The following is a 23,424-nucleotide window of genomic DNA, read 5'->3' as shown; positions in this document are numbered from 1 at the left end:
TTTTGACCTTGGACAAGTTACTTACACTCTTTCCATTTAAAACTGGGCATAACTGGGGCTGGGGTTGTGGCTCAGCAGGAAAGTGCTCGCCTAGCACATGCAAGGCCCTGGGTTCGATCCTCAGCACCACATATAAATAATAAAATAAAGGTATTGTGTCCAACTACAAAGAAAAATATTAAAAAAATGGGCATAATTGCAGGGCTGTGGCAGCTGGAGTTAACGTACATGGCAGCAGAGTGAACTCAGTGAACGACTCTGATTATTACTCTTACTTTCAGTTTGGCTAGATCTGCTTGGTCAGACCAAGATATAAATTCATAAATCATTTTCTTAAAAAAAAACAGAAGTCTACTTTTTAAAATGTTGTACCTTGGAAATCTGGACTTCTGACATTTTTCTATCATACCAAATTATATCATTCAAAAGCATATTTATTTGAGCTCTGATTCTCATGCTCTTAATGCTTCTACTATAAATATCAAGATGAATACTTAAGCCATTCACTCATGTAATCAGGATTATTAGTCTTAGCAACTTATTTTTGGTAAATGGCTTTATTAGAAATCATTCATACACAATAGAACTCGCCCATTTATTTTATTTGTGTATATATTTTAATTTTACATATATACATGATTTTATTTTGGAGATGCTGATATTAAATCCAGGGCCTTCCAAATGCTAACTAAGCATACTCCCGGAACTTACCCATTTAAAATGTATAATTTAGTAGTTTTTAGCCTATTCACTATAGTGTATCTATCACCGCACTCAATTTTAGAATATATTCATCACCCCATAAAGCTTGAGTTCTTTATCCCTTAATCCTAACCTGTCACACCCCCTGCCCTAGACATCCTTTCGTCTGTTTTCTGTCTCTATAGATTTGCCTATTGCAGACATTTCATATCAGTGGAATCATAAAATAAGTGGTTTCTTGTGACTGACTTATTTAACATAACATTTTCAAGGTTCGTCCATGGGTAGCATGTATCAATACTTCATTTCTTTTTATTGCTGAATAATATTCCAATGTATAGTTATGCTACATTTTATCTGTCACCAGTTGATGAATTTGGGGTTGGTTTCCACTTTTCTGAATATTTTGAGTAGGACTGCCATGAACATTTGTGTTCAGGATTTTGTGAGGACATTTTCACTTTTACATTTCATTTTGTGTGGACATTTTCATATAACCCAGAATAGAATTTCTGGGTCTCATGGTAACTGTAACATTCAACCTTTTGAGAATTGCAAGGACTATTCTCCAAAGCAGCTGCACCATTTTACCTTCTTGCTAGCTGCCGATGGGAGTTGCAATTTCTTCACATCCTTGGCAGCACTTATTATTATCTGCCTTTTTTACATGATAGCCATCCTCGGGGGTATAAAGTGGTATTTCATAGTGAATCTCAGCAGCTCTTAGTGTTGAATATAGAATTATATTGCTATGCTTTGGTGATACCAGGTCAATGGTGAGGATGATTGAGAAGTTAAGCCTCACATTCTACCTATTAAGTACCTAGAGAACAGGACTTGCCTAGACTTTTTCTTCTGTTCCCATGATCTCTGTTTCATTTTCTCCTGATCTACAGTTTTTGGTTTCCATCAGTTCTCTTGAACTTATCAGCTCTTCCCCAGCAATTCCTGTCTTCAGATATTAGGACAGAGTACACAAATCAGTAATAGCTTTTCATCTTTTCTTTGTCCATCTGTCTCCTTGAGAAAGATTTCCCTAACAAAAAATTAGAGCATGTACCTAAAATAAATTTTCTTCTGGACACTTACCTACTAAAGTCTCAGGGTGGATTATTTCCTGTTTCCTCTGCCATCTCTTCAAGTCTATATCTCTATTCTATTATGTCTAATACTGTGCCAAGTTAGAATTTCAGGAGATGAAACAAATGAATGAATGTTATGGACCTTCCAGATCTATTCCCCATAGAACTTAATATTTATATTTTCTATCCCTTTGTGTTTTTGACTTGTGTTTTTTATAAAATTCTGTCAACTTATTTTTTAGATGAATTTTTATCTATGTCTACTCTGTTATTCAGTATGTCTGCTTCATCTTTTGGGGGGGGGCAGATCCTGGGGATTGAACTCAAGGGCACTCAACCACTAAGCCACATCTCCAGCCCTATTTTGTATTTTATTTAGAGACAGGGTCTCACTGAGTTAGTTGCTGAGTGCCTTGCTGAATTGCTGAGACTGGCTTAGAATTTGCAATGCTCCTGCTTTAGCCTCCCTGGTTGCTGGCATTACAGGCATGCACCACCTCACCTGACTGCTTGATCTTCTTAAGTCTGCAACTTATCTTAAAGGGGAAGCCTTGACTGGCTGCTAGGTGTAATTGGTGGTGTGGGATGCTGAATAGTTAGATGAGGTTTTCAGAATACAGCTCTTTAATTGTCATCCTTGTTTTATTCTTTGACTCAGAGGGAGCCCTCCTCTCTCAGGATGAGAATTTATGCTTAATCTCTGATGTCCTACACTCTGATTTCAACTTTCTTGGGATGTCTTGTTCATTGATGGCTCCCACTTCTATTTTTTAGTGTTCTTATGGCCCCACTTATATTTTAATTTTATTTTTTGTCATTTCACATTTTATAGGGAGGGATATTGGATGTGACTACTTATTCAGCCATCTTGAATGAGTTAAGTAAACATTTCCAAGTATTAAAAACTTTAGACAAATTTATCAGAGTTTGTATGAGCAAGGAAAGGATTCATGAATTGGGCATCACTCTGAACTGGTGAGATCCTCCCACCAGTGTGGGTGGGCAGGCAGAATTATTTATAAACAGAAAAAAGGAAATGACATACCGAAATAGCCCAATCGGCTACCAGTTTGCCTTATTTGGACATGTTTTGGCAGTTTTCAGCCTGTGATTGGCTGAAAGCTCAGCTCTTTATTTTACACATACCATCTGCTTTTTCATTCACAGGGATACTAGTTAGAATATTTTAAATATTTTCTCTCTTGTTCCCTAAATTCAGCCTGTGATTGGCTGAAAGCTCAGCTACTCCAGTGTGTAGTTTGCCTGCTTTATTGAATTGAGTTATAGATCTCTACTTATGGAAGCAGCTTCAGGCTGAAGTTAATCTAAGTTAACATGTGATTTTTATATATACAGTGGGAAGAAGTTGAGACCCTGGATTCAGTCCCTAAACCACACACTGTCTGATATAAAATAAAAGCGTGGCTTATGGCGAGAAGTATTTCTATACATTTACCCTGGAGCTCATTGAATGAGTGGGAAGTCAAGTCTTCTGAAGTAATGGAAGTCCGTGACTTTGGAGTTCTTCAGATGCATGTTTGAAAATTCATATTCCTGACTGGTACAATGGTACACACCTGTAAACTCGGCTACTCAGGATGCTGAGGCAGGAGGATCGCAGGTTCTGGGCCAATCTGAGTAACTTAGCAAGACCCTGTTTCAACATTAAAAGGGTAAGGGATGTAGCATAGTAGGAGAGCACCCCTTGGGCTCAATTCTCATTATGGGGTGGGGCTCATTCCTTTTTATTTAACTAGCTTCTCTGACACTTGGCTTTCTCATCAATAAAATGGAAAGGAGTTACATCATGGGACTCCTGAGAAGGTTGAGCAAGACTGTTAGGAATGGCTCTGACATGCTAAACCTTCAAGGAAGAGTAGCTGTCATTGCAACGCTCATAACTTGGTTTTCATTTCATCCCAATGGTTTCCTGTGACCTGGGAGCCATAGAAGTAAACCCTTCTGTAGTTTCCTATGCTTCTTTAAAAAAAAAAAAAAATTAAGTTGCAGATGGACACAATGCCTTTGATTTATTTATTTATTTTTATATGGTGCTGAGGATCTGACCTAGTGCCTCAGACGTGCTAAGCAAGTGCTCCACCATTGAGCCTCAGCCCCAGCCCTCCTGTGCTTCTTTATGATGAATGCAATGCTCCTCTCTCTTTAAACAGTCTGTTTTTCATGAGATGAAGGTTATGTTGTTTTGATGCTGCAGTCATTTGTTTTGAGAGGAGAGGAGTATCACTGTGATGCCCAGGCTGGTCCCAAACTCCTGAGCTCAAGCGATCCTCCAGTCTCTGCCTCCTGAATGCTGGGATGATAGGTGCATGCCACCACACACCTGGCTCCTAATTGTGCAATACCAAAGCAGCACTTCAAAATGCTTTCTGGAGCCTTTGTGTAGTGGTGCACAGTCTTTTCGGTGAATTAATTACTCCCTACAACACAGACAGGAAAGAAACCAACCCAAAGGCTTTTTAGTTCAGCTGGTTTCCAGTTTGCAGAGGTGTGGAGAGGACTCAGGACTAGTATATTCAACACCAGATACTTGTGTTTTACCTACTCCTTTTAAGGTGCCAGGCGGTACAAGTCATATTAAGATCCTAAAGCCTTATAAAGGTCCTTTTTATGGTAGTGGGTGCGACAGAATGTAAAGAGAATTATAATGTAACAGGTGCCAATAGTTGCTAAGCATTGAATGTATGGGGACAGGTATTATTTCTGCCTGTGGGAGATCCGATAAGGCTTCTAAACAAAGGTGGTAGATACCTTTTCTGCACTCTACAATTCTATGAGTAAAAAAGAATCAGGGCTGGCTATGGTGGCACATGCCTGTAATCCCTGCAACTCGGAGCCTGAGGCAAGAGGATGGTGAATTTGAGGTCAGCCTCAGCAACTTACCAAGGCCCTAAGCAATTCAGTGAGACCCTGTCTCAAAGTAAAAAATAAAAAGGGCTTGGACATAGCTCAGAGGTAGAAGGCCCTTGGGGTCAACCCCACCCAGTACCACAAAAGAAAATCATAAATCGGAACTGAGCATTTACTTGAGGGACCTTTTACACAGTGAAGAATACAGAGACAGCTGGGCATTCTGCCTGTTGTCTCTGTATTCTTTTGAAGGTGGCTGTGTGGCAGAGAGCTAATGAAGTGGAGAGGAAGGAGATGAGCAGGGTTGAGCGTGCAAGAAGCCACGTGTTGTACAGAGACTGCACACCCTGTCCCTAGGTGATGGTTTGGCAAGGTCCAGATGTCGCTCTACCTTCCCGTGATTAAAAGAAAAATATGTTTTCATCAGTCTGTATTAGAGATCAAGACTGCCCCACTGTGGATGAAAATCTCAGTTGGAAGATCCAGATCAGAAAAATCGTTGGATTTTTGGCAGGTTCGCAGAGCTGATTGTCCTTAGCCAGAGCCAGGTGCCCGGTGTTGGAAAGCCCCGTGTTTCTGGCTTCTCTGCAGGTGAAGGAGTCTCAGCCATGATGGCTTCTGGTTCTTGTCCATTTTTGCAGAGTTAGCTATGCAAAGGCAGAACTATGTTGTGAGATCCGTGTCATAATCAGAACTGAGGAAGAGGGGACAGTAAAAACAGGCCTCTGGCCTTCTCTCCCTCTCTCTTTGTAGTACCGGGGATTGGATCTAGTCTCTCAGGTATGGTAGGCAAGCCCCCTATCCCTGAGCTGTGTCCCAGCCTGTCTTTTGCCCTTTAAATAGAGAGGGGAGAAAAAAAATTCTATTTTCACCCTAATGGCTGCAAAAGCAACCTGTGGTTAGAGATGTTGTCCATCCTTTGGCACCTGAAATAGCAATGTTGATTTTTTTTTTTTCTGGATTCTTGTGAGGGGAATTCAGACTCTACTGAAATATGGTTTTAGTGATTTCATAATTAGTTAAAATATTTGTATATGATCTATTTAGTTCCTTTATACCGCTCACTTATCCTATTCAGGAAACTCATGTGGGGGTTCTTGAGCCTTAAAAACGACTGAGGGCTTATTACCTACAGGATGAACTAGTGATGGGAAAGGTCTTAGGGCTTTAGAGAATAGGAGGGATAGAGATCTCAGGTTGGCAGCTTTTCCTCCTAAAGAACTGGGTCTGTCTGTCTTATTTTTATTTATTTATTTATTTTATTATTCTGCTTGCTTTTGGGGCTTATTTAACACTTCTGCCAGTTGTAAAATGAAAAGCAGATTTATTGATTTTTCATAGTAGCCAGTGGTTCAAAAGGACTGGAAAGGAAAGGAAAGAAAGGAGAAAGAGGCTAGAACCATTTAGTATGGGAGGATTTAGAAATTATTTATGAGTACATTCCTATCCTATCCTCTTGAACACTAAGAAAGCAGGGGAAAAAATCCTCAGATTTAAAAAGTCCACAATGGACAAAGGATAATTGACTTTTAGCTAATTCTACCTCCAATATTATGAACTTCATGACTATTCTGTATCCTGACCTTCTCATAATAGTGAACATTTATTGAGCACCTATTATTGTTGGCAAATGTACTGTGCTGTATATGCATTTGTTCATTGAGTCCTCAGTTTGATGAGATGGGTACTGCTCTTGTCCCTCCTTTACAGATGTGGATAGCGAGGCCTACAGAAGCTAAATATTTTTCAGTGAGGTCATTCAGGTAATAAATAAGTTGTGAATTATGCACTCCAGCTTGTCTGACCTAGAATTTCTGCTTTTAAAGTCTACCTAGGGGCTGGGGGTGTAGCTGAGTGATAGAGTACTTGTCCTGCATGTTTGAGACACAGGATTCGAGCCTGTGTCTCTCCATAAACACAAAACAAAATATATGCCCACAATCCAGAGCCAAGAATGGTGGTGCTCACCTGTAATCCTAGCTACTTGGGAGGCTAATGGAGGAGGATCATTGGAGACTGTGTGTTTGTGGCCAGCCTGGGAAACGTGGCGAGACCTTGTCTCAAAAACAAAATTTTTAAAAAGCTACCTAGGGCTGGGGATATAGCTCAGCTGGTAGAGTGCTTGCCTTGCATGCACAAGGCCCTGGGTTCTATCCCCAGCACCGCCAAAAAAAAAAAAAAAAAAGCTACCTAGATGGTCATATTGAATATGTCTTATCTTCCCACGTGGACATGACCCAGTAAAAGATAGCTGGAAGCACTAATGCCTTTGTGGAATCTGTCATTTTAAGAGACACACATTTACCTAAACAATGTTAAATCAAAGATAAGGGATGAGATTAGAGAAAGGACACATTCAATAAGATCTTACAAGATCAGGGTTTACATCTGATAGGATCTGATCATCCATCATTACTTCCTACTCCTGGCCCTGTGCCAGATGATGTCCACTTCCCTTGAGAAGTGCCAGCTCTGTCTGGCGTGGTGCCACACATGGAGATGACCAAGACCCAGCCTTGTGCACGTGACCTAGGTTTCCTTGGAGGGTGGATGGTGATTAGATAACATTGTTGATGTGTAGGTGCCAGATGTGAAGTCGGATAAGAGATATTTCGCCCTCAAATTTGTTTGGGAAATGCTGTGTCATTAAGGTCAGATATGTTTTTTAAATCGTAAGATTTCTCAGCAATGTTAAGCTATTAGTGTGTGTTGTGATGCTTAAGAGATTATTACAATTTCAGAAACACTGAAAACAATTTCTGTTATTGGGTCACTTTCTCAGACTTCCTTTCTTGTATCATATCTTATTCTGGGTAGATTTTATGATTCCTTAAGAAAAACCATTAGGGAGGGCCTAAGAGTTTTAATGTGGACCTAATATTCTTAATTTGGCAATGAGGGGAATCGATATTATTTTTAGCCCCAAATTCTTTTTGTTCATCCTTAAATCACAAGTTTTGCCTGCTAAGAAGGAGATTTTTGTAACAAAAAGGGATATGGAAGTAATTATTGAGGTAAAAGAATCATTAAAGAGCTTGAAGTAGAAAGAGCTGGAAGGATTGATGACACCCTGTCACTAAGGCAGCTTTCATTTCTGCTCTTCTCCCTGCCTTGCTTCCTGGGACCAAGTAGCACTGATGAAATGTCCGTCTTCTTAAAGTCTCTGCCAAATTCAGCTTGGGGTGAGCAGGGTGCAGTGCGGACAGCAGCTCTGATGTTTCATCTCTGAAACTGCTAACATTTTAAAGCTCCAACCATAAAAAGCCTGATTCAGTAGACAGTTGAATTCAACAATCGAAATGATTCAGTTGAACCATTGCAAAGAAGAATTATTAAAAAGGAATAACAGCCCATCACCAAGTAGCTGGTTATCTTCCTATTCATGTGTGCTATAATTTTTTTTCCAATGTGTGGTTTGGTTTTGCAATGGCTATTTCGAAACAGGAGAATAAACTAAATGTGGATTGTTTTAGGACAAAGGTGACTCTTAAATCGCTATTATACTTATAAAAAGCAAAAAAAGAGAGAAATCTTCGGAAGACATACTTTTCAGCAATATCAGCTCTATCAGTGAACCAACTTCAGCATAAAGGATGCCAGGCAGAAAATGAAGTGGGAGGGCATTGGATATGACTGTCATCAACAGACATCTCCAGGCTGACTGTGAAGCGGCATCTGTGTGGGCCCTTGCCTTTGTCAGACACGCTGCTTAAGAGTCAGGGAGCAGGTACAAGTCTGAGACCTCAAGCAGCCATGCATGCTGCCGTGGGCTGGGTGTCCAGTGAGTGGCGTAGACCCATTCGGACCTCTGGCCTCTACAACTGTAAGATAACAACTTTTTGTTGTTTTAAGCCACAAAGAAACCGATATAAGGATGCTGAAAAAAGGGACAGAAGAATTGGGGGTCAGCTCCATGGAGGAAGTGGGTCTTGAGCCAGGTATTAAGTACAATGAAGTCAGCTGGGCACAGTGGCACATACCTGTGGTCCCAGCTGTTCAGGAGGTTGAGGGAAGAAGAAGGCTTGAGATGAGGAGTTCAAGGCCAGCCTGGGCACCATAGCAAGACCCCGTCTCAGAACAACAACAACCATAACAAGAGTAGCAGTAACAATTCAAATTCATGTTCTAGGTACTGAGCTAAGCTTTTTAGTGCCCTTTTAATTCATCTATCCTCCTGGAAACTGAGAAGATAATGTTCTTCCCCCATGACTCCATGATGTAGGCGGAACGGATCTGAGGCTTAGGTTAAATACGTCGAGTGGCGTTAGTCCCTCCAGCTGGTTGCCACCTGGCCTTCTCACAGTTGTTATGGAGCGCTTGCAGGACTCAGGTCACATGCTGACGGTGTCACTGCCATTGCCTCGGTTACCCCGTAGGATTTGTAGCAGGTCGTGACTCCTAGTCTTTCTGAGGCCTGGATTGATCTGGCCAGCAGTGTGGCTGGGTCAGTACAGAAGACTGGAACCAGAAAATTCAGTCAAGACACGACAGTCCAGACGAGCTAAGAACCCAAGATGAGGATGGAAACAATGGGCAAGGGAAGGAGGGAACATTCCAGAGACAAGCCGCTGCTTTGTTGGAACCTAAATCTTGCACTGAGAAAACTCTCCTGCCTCTCACCCCCCTCCCTGTGGTGAGGATGCTGCATTTCATTGAGGTCAGGCACCTTTTGATCAGAACGAATGGAAGATGCTGAAAGGTGTCACATTGACCAGCAGTGGTCCAAGCCTTTCCACCTGCCCACAGAAACCAGGAAGCAGCCACATAGACACTTCTGTAATGGGTTCCTTTTTCTCTTGCAGTGGCCACTCTCAGAGAGCCTCTTTAAATTCTTGGCTTTTTCATTCAAGAGAGCAACTGTGTGGTCAACAAGAATAGTACATACTTATTGAAAAGCTACCATTTAAAAGGGCAACAGTCCCAGGCACGGTGGCACACACCTATAATCCCAGTTGCTCGGGAGGCTGAGGCAGGAGGATAGCAAGTTCAAGGCCAGCCTCAGCAACTTAGTAAGACTGTGTCCAAAGGAAAAGAGGGGACTGGGGATGAAGCTCTGTGTTAAAGCTCCCCTGAGCTCAATCCTCAGTACCATGGACCCCCCCAAAATAGTCACTGTGGGAATCTCAAGTAAATAAAAGTCAGTTCTGAAACACCCAAACAAAGGTGTCCAAATGGAATTAGAAAGGGGAGGTGAATAGGTAGTATCAGGAATTTTTGTACAATGAGCGTTATTAGCTTATATATTTTTTTCAGTTTTCTCTGCCTAAATAAAAGAGTCATTTAAAATTTGTAGAAAAGCCCTTGAAATTCTGATATCAACATGTAAAATTCCACCTGTAGAAAATCAACATTCCTATCTTTTAAGTAGCCATCAAAGTTAGACTCATGTGCCCTGAATATCTGTGTCATTTAATGGATGTGTTCATTTATTTAATCTGTTTATCACAGGACAACAGGTAAATGACATTGTTGTAAATACAGACGTGTGTTGCCCAATGATGGGAATATGTCATGAGTAGAAGGAATATACTCTAAAATAATAAAAAGTATAGTAAACACATAAACCAGTAGTAATGTGGTCATTTATTATTAAGTTATTATGTTGTATGTGATTGTACGGGCTGGACTTTTACATGCGTGACAGCACAGTAGGTTTGTTTACACCAACTTCACCACAAACACATGGATAACGTATTACACTGTGATGATACTGTGACGGGTACGATGCCATCAGACAATAGGAATCCATTAAAATCTTATGGGACCTCCATCATATATGTGGTCCACCATTGACCAAAATGTCCTTATGTGGCACCTGACTAATTCCTTTTCGGACTTAATGGAATCTTTAGTTAAGTGATACAAAATAGGTAGGACTGGTCCATGTTTTATTTGATTTATTTATGTTTTAAATTTATTTTTGTGGTAAGGATTAAACCTAGAGTCTCATGCATGCTAGACAAGCATTCTACCACTGAGCTACATCCCCAGCTCTATTTATTTTGTTTTGAGACATGGTCTTGCTGAGTTGCCCAGGCTGGCCTTAAATTTGTGATCCTTCTGTCTCAGCCTCCTGAGTGGCTAGTGCATACACTGTGCCTGGCTGATCTATCTTTTAAAAATAATATGATAAGCCAGGCATGGTAGCACACATCTGTAGTCCCAGCTACTCAGGAGGCTGAGTCAGGAGATCGTCTGAAAGCAGCCAAGTCAATATAGCGGGAACCTAAAAAGTCATCTGTATACTCCCAAACTGGAACTAGACAGTAATGCTTGGGAGAATGCTACGGAATCTCTTCATAGATCGTACTCTTCCTAAATTAGAGAGGCCTTGCTACTCTGACATGAAGTGAAGGACAGATTCCCTTTACCTTACCTCCTCCTTCTGGTGAGTGCACCTTTGTTCATTCATGGAGACCGAGTCTTCCCCTGTTCAAAGAATGAGACCTCTCATGGCTGACTTCAGTTAGTAAGGTCAGTCTCTACCCAATGAGGTTTGATTTTTCTCTTCAGTTAAGTGATCAAAGCCAAGTCATCAAAGCCTGAATACTTACAACAGATTCTAATAAATTCTGAGTTAGCTAGTCTTATTAGTTTTAATCAGAGTAAAAAGATTTTTGTCATCTCTGTCTGAAAGTAGGTGTCATATTCTTAGATTCAGAGTCCTCATCCGTGGGATCTTTCCAGCCTTTGCCGAAAAGTTGTCCCTACCAGAGCAGGAACTGTGTCTGTGTAAGAGATGGGACGCCTCAATACAAACATTGTACCCTCCATATCTAGATTACTCAGAACCAGAAGTTATCATGAAAGTGTGGATCGTCTGGGGTTCTTGGAGTGTCTGACAAGCAGCAGCTTCCTGTCACTTCCCTAGAGGCTCTTCAGTCACCTGGATGCACTGTGGGACCCCGCCCCCCTCCAGCCCTCCGTGTTCATGCACTTGCACACACAGAGCCATCAACAGACCTGTGTCAGCTTGGCTTGGTTTTGTCTGTGTTCTGCTCATAGGGTATTCTTCCACTTCCTCAATTAGCTTTACTAACCCAGAGGCATGGGTGAGTGCAGCAGAAAATGGGGGTGTTTGTCTTGCATGTGTGCGTGCATGTGTGACATCCCAAACCAGCAGGCTTCCCATGGTTACCCAGCCGCCTGCCCTCACATTGTAAGAATCACTGCTGGTCTGGAGTGACCTAATCCATCAGGCTCTACCTGGTGGGTCCCCAGAGTTAGTACAGTGTGTACAGTATTTGGCATGTAAACTTGAGAGTTAAGGCATTTTATTTTGTTTTTATTTTTATTATTTTTATTTAGAGACAGGGTCTCACTGAGTTGCTCAGGGCCTCGCTAAGTTGCTGAGGCTGACTTTGAACTCGTGATCCTATTGCCTCCGCCTCCCAAGCTGCTGGGATTATAGGCTGTGCACTGTTTCCCAGATGAGGCATTTTATTTAATAAGTTTTTCATAGAAATGGTGAGCCTTTAAGCTAGTGAGTTATTCACATCTGAATATGCAAAAATTCAGAAAGCCCACAAGTGTATTCTCTCATAATTATTTAAAAATTAGAAACTAAAAAAAGGGAGGTGGGATATTTCTAAAGAGTATTTCATTTGAAATAAGCAAAATTCTTACGCTTTGAGCCCAGTGTAAAGTCCAAATGAAATTTCCATATTTGCTATTGATCTGTTCTCATTTTCTGAAGGGGATTTTATCCAAATGTTTTGTTATTCTTGGCAGAAAAGCAAAGCCTGGATCTGCCCTCTGTGATTTGTTTTGCTCAGTCTTGACTTTTTGGACCAAAATACTAACCACTCATTTTTGCCAGAAATTTTGCCTTCCACTGATGTTTTTCTTGACAATTGCACAATGTTCTTGGCTATTGTAAAAAAATTACTTGGCTTCATTTGTAAGTATATAAAATATAAGTATTTTTAAAGTGCAAGTATATAGAGCACACAGAAACAACATATAGACTAATGTATATTCAAGCAAAAAGACCGTGCTATCCAGTTTTTATATTTTGAGGGGGGAAAAAATCCAGCCAAGAACATTTGTTGCAGTTTGTTTCCCATTGTCAGGAGATAGGGAATGGAAACTATCTAAGTAGTGGATAATTTCCCCTTACCCTCAAATTATCAACTCTTTGAACTCCTGGGAGTAACATTTTTTTAAACATTGCATGTGCATATTTACATAGGAATCTAATACAACACTGAGCCTGGATTTAGAGGACCATGTTTAAAATGTCCTCTAACAGTTCATCAAGTTCTTTTCTTGGATTTTATTCACTCATTCAAGAGAGAAGTACTGTGGGAAGGCATTTGTATTTTCTTAGAGCAGAAAGTACGAAAATGACGGCAGAATTTCCTGTTTCAACCGAGAATGGAGGAGGGCTGGGAGCTATTTGCTTCCCGCGTGGCTACATTCCAGCTGTGCAGACTGGTCATAGCACATCTGCCAATCAGAATGGGCCCTGGAGGGAAGCCTTTGGATGCTGGGGCTTGCTGACACGCATTGCAGCGTGACTCTGTTTCTCCTTGGCTCTCCTCTGTCACACCACTGTGGAGACGAGTGGAGGAACTTGCTATTGACTAAATAAACTACAAACCTCGGGTCATAGCCACAGCGAATGACTTTCCAAGCACTTTTAGCTCATCTTGAGCCACAGGTAAGAGTTGTCTCTTTGTTATTTGCAGATAATTGATCTCTCTCCAGTTTCTAGCTTTACTTTTGTTAGCAGAACTTACTAAAGAGGAGTGATTTTTAGAGAAGATTGAAGTACACCCAGTATGACCATGACTTTAATACTCAACAAGTGAAAACCTCGATGTTTGAATTTAAGGACGGGACCAAACCAAATTAAATTAAAAGTCTTAAATGGCATGGGTAAATCAGTGTGGAGAAATTAGAACCAGAAACGTGAAAATTGTGAGATTGGAGAGCATCGTATCTAAACAGATGTGTTCTATTGTGAGTCTTCCTGTTTAGTGGTTCCTAAAACAGTGTTTTAATGTGTACTCACTCTTTGGCTTAACATTTTTTTAACCCATTCATAAAGAATTGATACATAGATTTAATTGTGAAAACCCTATTCCTTTTCTTCCCTCTTTCTAGTTCTAGGGAACATTTACATTGTCCTCTTTCGCTGCTCCACCAGCAATAAAAATAGGGGGGAAAAGTTACTTCTAATCTTTCCTTTGCTATTAATTAATTAGCATTAATTCTGAAGGTATTATAGGAACCTGTGTTTAGATAATATTCTGTAAGATATATTTAAAAAATAAATTGATGGGCTGGGGATGTGGCTCAAGCGGTAGCGTGCTCGCCTGGCATGCGTGCGGCCGGGGTTCGATCCTCAGCACCACATACAAACAAAGATGCTGTGTCCACCGGAAAAAAAACTAAAAAATAAAAATATTAAAATTCTCTCTCTCTGTAAAAAAAATAAAATAAATTGAACAGAAAGAACTCTGTTGGGGCTGGGGATGTGGCTCAAGTGGTAGCGCGCTCGCCTGGCATGCGTGCGGCCCGGGTTTGATCCTCAGCACCACATACCAACAAAGATGTTGTGTCCGCCGAGAACTAAAAAAAAAATAAATATTAGAAGAAAAGAATTCTCTCTCTCTCTCTCTCTCTCTCTCTCTCTCTCTCTCTCTCTCTCCTTTCTCACTCTCTCTTTAAAAAAAAAAAAGAACTCTGTCATCATTTGTATATTATCTTCTGTCGTTAATTTTTCCACACCACTGAGGCCTTTTGCTTCATTTGTTTTTTATTTTTCAGCATGTACAGGGGAAGAAGTAGTTGCAATAGTTACTCAGACTCAAAAACAGACAGCTTGCAGATGTTGTTGTTGTTTCTCTTGTATGTGATTATCTTCAGGTTGATTGATGGCACTTTTTAGCAGTCCAGAGAAACACTTTTGAAAACTTCAAGCAGCTTTGCTCTTACTTATTATCCTGAAGTGGGATTTCTCACATTTGGGGCAAGATCATTATTTGGGGGGATTGTCCTATGCATCGTAGGACACAGTAACGTTGTCTCTGGTCTTTACCCATTAGAGTGCCTTTCTCCCCAGTGTGACAGCACCCCCCCCCAAAAAAAAAATAAAAATGTTTATAGATAGCTTGTTATACCTAACTACTGGTGAAACATGGAAATCAACTTCTGAGATACCCTGGATGGGACGGAGTTAAGGATGAGGCTGTGTTGGTCTCAGTGTATTTGCAGATGTTGTAACTGACGGCTCATTTTTCCCTCTTCCCATTCTGTTAGAAGCTTCTGCCAACTATGATTCATGGGATGATTTTTTGGAGCTGAGTAATCTGTGGCTTTTCAGTTTCCTTACTTTGCTTCCTTGGCTAAATCTGTTTGGGTTTTAGCAAAGTGTTTAACACAGCAAAGATCTTTTAAAATGAAATAATACATGTCATGACATTTTTTCAAGCACATGATTTTAACAAACCATAGAAGTTTTTCTGCCTGTCCTTCCTGGATCCTGTCCTCCTTCTCTTCCCTGGTGAGTCCTCCACCCTGAGCACCATGTGGGGAGGGCGTGGCCACCTGAGCAGTCCTTTGTGAAATCTGATGTCAGGGCAGCGGATGTTTAAAAACATCTTCCAGTGGCTCCTAAAGAGCATTTGACTTACAATTGTCTTCTTTCCTTACAGATCGCAACGAACGAAATAAACCAGAGCACCGTTCTGCCAGGTATGAATCTATGGTCTTTAACTCTTCTGTGTATTTGAAAAACATTGTTTAGAGGCAACACAATTGTCCCTTTTAGGGTTACTGTATATTGGAATCTTCTGGACATTCAGAAAAGCTTTACAAGGGAAATGTTGTTCACTCTCTGAATAAATATTCTTTATAAAATTACCTCCTGAAAGATGTGTGTTACTTTGAGAATTCCTATCAGTGACAGATTATTTTATTCTCATTTCCTTCCTTTTCTGACTTGTTTTCCTGTCCTCTCTTTAATTACAATGTATATTACTGTTTTTCTGACTATAAAACTATTATGTTATCAATTATAGAAATGTATAAAACTTTTTTTAAAAACATGCAAAAACATCTAGCCTGCCTTCTATCAACTAGAGATGGCCATCTACTGCTAATATTTTATTGTATTTCTTTCTAGACTTAGGGGGGTGTGTGTGTGTGTGTGTGTGTACCTGTATGTATATATTCAAATGAATTCACTTAAGTTCTTGTTAGATAATTTCAAATGGCCAGGGGATTACATCACATAAGACTCTGACCTACACTGAGTGTCGTTCCCATCCCCCACCCCTGCTGAGACCAGCACTGGTCACCAGCACTGAAGAATATTCCTAAAAATATTTTTCAACTTTTAAAAGTAGAAAGCTGTCTTGATATTCTCTCCTAAGTAAGACCAACAGAACTTTTTAACCTAGTTTTATGAAAGATTATAATTTTCTAATATTAATTCCTCCTTATTCTATCACTTTCTCTTTGCAGTTTATGTGATGGGGACTGATGAAAGGGTAATAATAGATTCATTAGGTTGCCTGGTATAACACAAACCCTGATACTCTTTCAAGAGATCAAACCCTAGAATGCTTAGACTTCAGGGAATAAAATATAAAATCTCTGTAAATTCCATTACTTAGCATGGAAATGCATTTTGCAGAAATTTCAATCATTATAAGTCAGTGAGACCTAATTGGGAGAAGAATATACCTGCATATTTAGCATCTGGACTAATGTTTTTCCAGATATAATTTATATATGTTAAATTTTACTCTTTATGTTGGTCCTGTGAGTTTTGATAGACATATCAAATCATGTGTCTACTACCACAATCATAAAAGAGTTTGCAAGATTGATTTTTAAAAACAATTTTTAAAAAATAAATTTAAAAAGGCAGCCTAAGAAGACATTGAAGACGTTAAGAGCATGTGTAACTATGAATGACATGAAGTTGGAAGGGTTAAAAAGTTCAGATGATAAAACCATGATTCGTTAGTGTTTAATAGAAACACTTTGAAACACCAATGGAACATAAATAGATGGAGGAAATGTAACTTAAGCAACATGTTGAAAAAAATCTTGATTTTTGTCAATCAATTCGTCAGGAATCAAGATTTTTATGATTGCTCCAAACCCTCCCAAGTGGTTTATACTGATTTGATTACATTGGAAGAAGTATAATACCTGGTATAAAATAAGTGGTAACTCTAGGCCACACTCACTGTTGATATTCTATCCAATCCTGGGGCCACAAAACCTTGCAAAATCACAGTGTGCAAGAGCAGCTACATAGATGTCCATGAGGAACTTAAACAAAACAGCATCCCACAGCTAGTCCCAGAGAGTCTATTCAATTCATTAAGTCTGGAGTGCGTTCTCGAATTGTGCAGGTCCCCCAGTGATTCTGATGCAGAGCCGGGTGGCAGACCTCTCTGGACAAGAGAGTAGCAGCCAATGTTAGGGCAGGGAAAATGATGGAAAAGAGTCATGGAAAAGTCAAAGCTAAATCATAGGGAGTCTGGGTTAAAGAACTGAGGAAATTTAGCCTAGATTTGGAAGTTCTGGGAGATATTTGATACAGAAGTGGTGATTGGCTTCAGATACCTGGGGGCTGAAGAATTGTTCCTCATCTGGCACTTTGAGTAATAGCTGATTTCAGGTCTGGGGCAGGGAAAGTACACAATGAGGCTGGACTCCTAGCTGAGATAGGAAGTTAGGTGCTCAGCTAATGGGCTCTTGCCAAAAAAGACATAGGCCATAGCTTCCAGAGACTTCCATTAGGCTGGGAATGTGGCTCAGTGGTAGAATGCTTGCCTATCATGCATGAGGCCCTGGGTTGGATCCCAGTGCACCCAATAAATAAATAAAAAGGGGTTGGGGAGAAAGAGACTTCCACCAGTCAAATTTGGGACAATTTCAGGTTCAAAAACAAGATGATAATGGTTAAAATATGTTTTTAAAAATCCATGTAGAATGAATGATGAATTTTTAGAATATCATCATTCTGCAATTCTCAGTGTCATTGTTGGTAGGTGAGGGTCATCAATGGCAGCTAACCCTACTATAAAGATTTGTTGGGGAGGGGCTGGCCACGTAGCTTAGGCAAAGGCCTGGCCTAGTATGTGCAGGACCCTGGGTTCCATCTCCAACTCAAAACAAATTAAAAACAACAACAACAACAACAAAGAGTTGTTGGGGGCAGGCTTTAGAAGTTTACCCCATAGTTTAGTTTTTAATCACAAAATCAGGACATTTACTTTTTTAATGGATAGAGGTAGTGTCACCACCTTAATCCAGTGATCAACTTGTTAATCCTCACTTGTGAGACGGCATGGCCCTGTGAGCCTGTAGAAGATGCAGTCAGCGGTGCACACCGATGCACATGTGTAGTAGTCCCAGCCAGCAGAAAAAGGATTCCTTGAAAAACACAGAAAGGCTGGGGGAATATTATAGATTGAGACAGATCAAAGAGCCAGGTGTGTTGGTGCATGCCTGTAGTCCTGGGTACTAGGAAGCCTGAGGCAGGAGCATGGCAAGTTTGAGACCAGCCTGGTCAATTTAGATGAAACCCTGGCTTGGAATAAAAAACAATAGGGGCACCTTGGGTGATAGGGTGCCTTGGGTGATTGAGCATCCTTGGGTTTAATTCCCAGTATGGAAATGGGGCATGGCGGGGCAGAGAGACACTGATAACCAAATTCAATATGCATGTTTTTTAAAAATCTGGAAATTTGGAAAATTCCAAATTTAAAAGAATTGTAGGGAGAGCAACTAGGAAATTTTAAATATGAAATCTGTTTTAGATCCTATTTATTAGCATCATTCCGAGGTATAGAATAGGCATATCCTTCTTAGAAGATAGATGCAGAGGAAGGGGAGAAACAGATAGATACAACTGTGGGGAAATATTAGTAGCTGGTTAATAGAAGACTAAATTGTATAGGTGTTTATTGTAGTGTTTCTTCAACTTTTCTGTAGACTTGAAAATTTCAGAATCCAAAGTAGCAATGAAGGGGCTGGGGTTGTGGCTCAGCGGTAGAGCGCTTGCCTCACATGTGTGAGACCCTGGGTTCGATCCTCAGCACCACATAAAAATAAATAAACAAAATAAAGATATTGTGCCCATTTATAACTAAACAAATATATTTTTTTAAAAAACTATATTAAAAAAGGTAGCAATGAAGAGAAATTGTTCAGTGATGTTCCTGCCAGTCCCAGAGGGCCAAATGCGTGTCTGTGGGTGGCACGTGGAAGAAGGTGGACTTCTGCACACTGTGAGGAAGAATTTCCGGTTAGAAGTGATCAGAAAAGCAATGGTGACTCTGTGAGCTAATCCTGTCGAGGAAAGCCAAACATGCTGGCACTGAGGAAAATAGATTCCTGCATGGCTAAGTCATTGTTGTGGGTGGCCTGATCCCCTTGCTCACTTAGTAGCCAATAAATATTTGAGGAGGAGGGGGCTATTCTGGCTTCAGATAGAATAGAAAATGGGGAAGCATTCCCAGCTTCCTGAGCAACCATTATTTTGGATTTACACTCCTAATCTCTTGAGAGTCTATTTACATGGAAGTTAAGATCCAGGTCTTTACATTTCTATTTCAGGCTATGCTGTGGTACTCTTGAGGGTGTTTGGAAAGTATTCTGATTATTCTTTGCTCTCTCATTTATACAGTCAAGTTCTCTGGTTTTGGTCACCCTAGCACTTGGTCCACAAGAGAAACTTAACGAATAACTGTTTGTTGAATTACTGAATGCCAACCAGAGGAAGGAAAATGTCAGTATTTTTCCCTCACAAATTGGAAAGAACCCAACCCTGAGAAGCTCGACCACGATTGTTCTTGAATTTGTTTGTGACAGCAAGGAGTAATGCCGCGTAAGAAAGGAGAAATGTGTTTTCAAAAGAGGGCTGTTTTCCATCTAGGGTACCTGCTGAGTCTGGCAGGAGCCTGCTCTTCGGCACCCTGAGCCAGGCAGACGGCCCCTCCAGGCTAGCAGCTCCTCCAGCAGATGAATACCTACTCCATCGTCAAAGCAGAAAGGAGAAAATTTAAACACAGAGTCACTTAATTTTGGATTGTTTTTTGGCTCTCCTCAGACCACTCAGCAACAAGAATGATGGGCTCAAAGCCCAGCAAGGATGAGAGAAAAGCATTTCTCTTGTGTGTGTTTTTACAAGGCCAAACACTCCTATAGCTCTCCCAGCGAGAGGTGAATAAATTGGAGATGTCTGCCTGTTCTTTGATTTCAGTGCTGAAATAAGAAGGAAACATAACTCTTGTCATGTTAAAGGAAGGGTTTTGATTATGTTTAGACCAACACTTAAGACCCCCGAGCTAAACAGTACTGTGGAAGCAGTTCTAAGAGTCTTGATGGGTATCTTTTGATGGCTTCGTTTTGATATTGATTTTTTTTAATCCTTGTTGTTGATTGATCAATGTGGAAGTCAGAGTATCTGAATTCTTCTTGTCTAACCTTACAGTTTAAATAAAACATACCACAAGTCTGAAGTAATGAGTTAAAGAAAATAAGACACATTTCTTTACTGTGATACCACTCAGAACCTTTGATACTCTATAAAGTATTTTATAAAGCTCCAAGTGAGAGCGATACTGTACATCAATTTAAAAATTTATTTGAGTTTGTAACTTCCCTTCTCAGATGTAGCTATTAATAACATCTAGAAGAAAGTGCCACGGAGCAGCAGTTTGGGAACCTAATTAGAGAGGAATGAGAGCTAAAGATAATAACAAATGTTAAGTCCTGTGGTGATCAGTGCCATGAATAGAAAATTAGGAACTCTTTTTATCACCCCGTGAGCAATAAATAATAGATCTCAATAAGTTATAGGGTCTGAATAATGAGCTACTTCATCTCAAATGTTTTATCGGCTACAGGAAAATAATTTACAGCGGCAAAAAGGGAAGGTAGTGAAGCAAAGAACCTTAAATCTGTTTCTCAAAAAATGATCATTTGAATCTTGGTGTCCCTAAAGCCTTTTTAAAACCACCTGTCATCATCCTTGATACCCATTCATAAAATTTAATAGAATTTCATTACAAATCACAAAAATGTAAAAAGGAAAAAGAAAAGAAAGAGAGACTCAAGAAAGTGATTCTAAAATTAGAGCAAACATAGCCAAGGCCATTTTGAAGACTAAGAAGGGCTGGAAGGTAGACTCTAATAAGTAATTAAGACAATGTTTTGTAGCAAACAGAAAAATAGGTCACCAGAATAGAAAAAATGAGCCCACAAACGGTAGAATATATCTAATTCTGTATTATCTGGTATAATAGAGGTGGCCTTATAGATCAGTGAGGGAAATGGCTATTATAGCAATAAATGGTGCTGGAACAATTGATTGTCCATGTTTTCAAAAATCCACAAGGAGCCAGGAGTAATGGCGCACATCTGTTAATCCCAGCTACTTGGGAGGCTAAGGCAGGAGGATCGCAAGTTCAGGGTCAGCCTCTGCAATTTAGTGAGACCTTGTCTCAAAATATGAAAAGAATTGGGGATGAAGCTTAGTGGTAGAGTGCCCCCTGGGTTTAGTCCCCAGTAGTAACAGAAGAAAAAATAAAATCTACATGGAGTTTGTTTTGTTATGATGTAAGAGTAAAAAAACACGAAAAGAAAGAGGTTAAATGAAAACATTTAGAAGGAATGTATTGAATATCTTTAGGACTTTAGAGTAGGGAATGAGCTCTTAAAGCTCAACAAGTACAAACCATAAAGTAAAAGATTAATGCATTTTGATAGAGAATTTAGATACATGAATATATCCAAAACATGTAAAAAGGAAATGGTAACCATGTCATGCATATAAGCAACAAAGGTTAGTGTTTAAAATGAAAAAAAAAAAAATACATTTCAGGAAGAAAAAAAAAGTTAAACAGCTCAGTAAAACGTGGGCGGGGTGTACACAAAAGTAGCCATTAGTAGTAAGGCATGTACTGGGGTGGGGATGTAGCCTAGGGGTAGGGTATGTGAGTAGCGTGGGGATGCCCTGGATTCACGTCCCAGCAAAGAACAGATATGTGCCAGCATGATAATGAGACTCCATCTGACTTCCATTGGGATGGCATGGAAATCTCAATGATTGATGATACCAGGTATTTAGTTGAGTGAAATTTGTTACAACACTAAGGAAGACTTTTCAGGATAGTAGAGTGTGTACAGGGACCACTGCAATGGAATTGTGCCCTGGCGGAGGGAGAGTGGGCTCAGCTCTGAATACAGCATGGACCAGTGGGAATTTACAAAGAGCAGGGGGTGGAAAACTACCAAGAGGAAACTTCCAGGGTGAAGGGAATTCTGTCCAAACCAATCTAACAGGCTTCTTGCTGAAGACGGGCCAGGGTGACCAGACATAGCAGGTAGGACAGAGGTGGCAGTTCTGAAGAACATGCTCCGATATGGAGGGTGCTTGCTAAAATGACTTCGTGTTGTTTTCTAAAACTGGATTTTACTAGGAGGTGCACAGATGGGCCTAGGAAAAGGTTCAGGAATGAACCTGACTCAGGTTTGGCCAAGAGGAGAATCTTGGGTCAGTTTAGAATAGCACAGTTTGGATTAAGGAATCTACCACTATGTATGATAACAGATGAATCTCAGGAATATAATTTTGGATGATAAAATGCAAGCTGTAGAAGGATAAGAACAGTGTAATGCCATTTGTCTGAAGCAGAGGTCAGCAAATGGGCCCTATCTGGCCTGCCACATTTCTAAGCAGAATTTTGTAGGAACTCAGCCACGCCCGGTTGTTTGCATATTATCTGTGGCTGCTTTCACAACATAGTCGCAGAGTTGCTACAAACAGGGACCATATGGCAAAACACAATATGTTGCTGACTGTGTATTTTTTATGAGATTACCTGTATGTAATAAAAGTATAAAAAGATGCATGGAAATGACAAATGCAAACTTAGAATATTGATCATCAAAGAAATGGATCAGGAAAGAGTACACAGGGAGCTTCAGGTATATCTGTACTGCTTTATTTCTTAAGCTAAGAGTTATGGTTTTGGATATGAAATGTCCCCCAAGAGCTCACATGTGAGACAATGTAAGAAAGTTCAGAGGACAAATGATTGGGTAGTGAGAGTCTTAAATCAATCAGTGAATTAATCCCTGATGTGATTAATTGGATGGTAACTAGAGGCAGGTGGGGTGTGGCTGGAGGAATTGGTTAATTGGGGGAGTTGATATAGGGTATATATTTTATATCTGGAGTTGGAGTCTCTCTCTCTCTGCTTCTTGACCACCATAATGTGAGCTGCTTCCCTCTGCCACACTCTTCTGCCATGATGTTCAGCCCCACCTTCAGCCCTGAGGAATGGAGCCAGCCTTCTCTGTACTAAGACCTCCGAAACCCTGAGCCCTTACATAAACTTTTCCTCCTCTACAGTTGTGCTGGTCAGATCCTTTACTCACAGCAGCAAAAATCTAACTAAAACACTAAGCAGTGGGCTTTGCAATATTATCTATTTTTTCTTAATTCTGAAAATGTTCTTTTTTTTTTTTTTTTCTTAAGAGGACCTCAGGAAGACCTTTGTGAATCCTTTGGCACCAATAAAGATGTTTTACAGAACATGACAATGAAACTGAGTAAAGTCTATTTCTGAAAAAGGGAAATAAAAAGGAAGAAATAGCCAAGAATGTTCAGAAACACACAATTAAACACTTGTGTTAGTCAGTTTTCCATTACTGTGGCAAAATACCTGACATAAAACAACTTAAAGGAGGGAAGGTTTATTTTGGTTCATGGTTTCAGAGGGTTCAGTCCATCGTT

General features: G+C 40.2%; 1 protein-coding gene across 1 annotated transcript in view; it reads left to right on the top strand.

Moving 5' to 3' along the window:
• Positions 1-23,424, top strand: part of Sh3d19 (SH3 domain containing 19) — a 173,967-nt gene that overhangs the window by 67,865 nt on the left and 82,678 nt on the right. The window contains exon 2 of the mRNA XM_026384710.2: positions 15,314-15,353. Within this exon, the coding sequence (XP_026240495.2) occupies positions 15,314-15,353 (40 nt within the window). The remainder of the gene's footprint in view (positions 1-15,313; positions 15,354-23,424) is intronic.

Source organism: Urocitellus parryii, chromosome 10 (assembly GCF_045843805.1).
Source record: "Urocitellus parryii isolate mUroPar1 chromosome 10, mUroPar1.hap1, whole genome shotgun sequence".
Lineage (NCBI taxonomy): Eukaryota > Metazoa > Chordata > Mammalia > Rodentia > Sciuridae > Urocitellus > Urocitellus parryii.
This window is presented reverse-complemented; position numbering and strand designations above follow the sequence as displayed.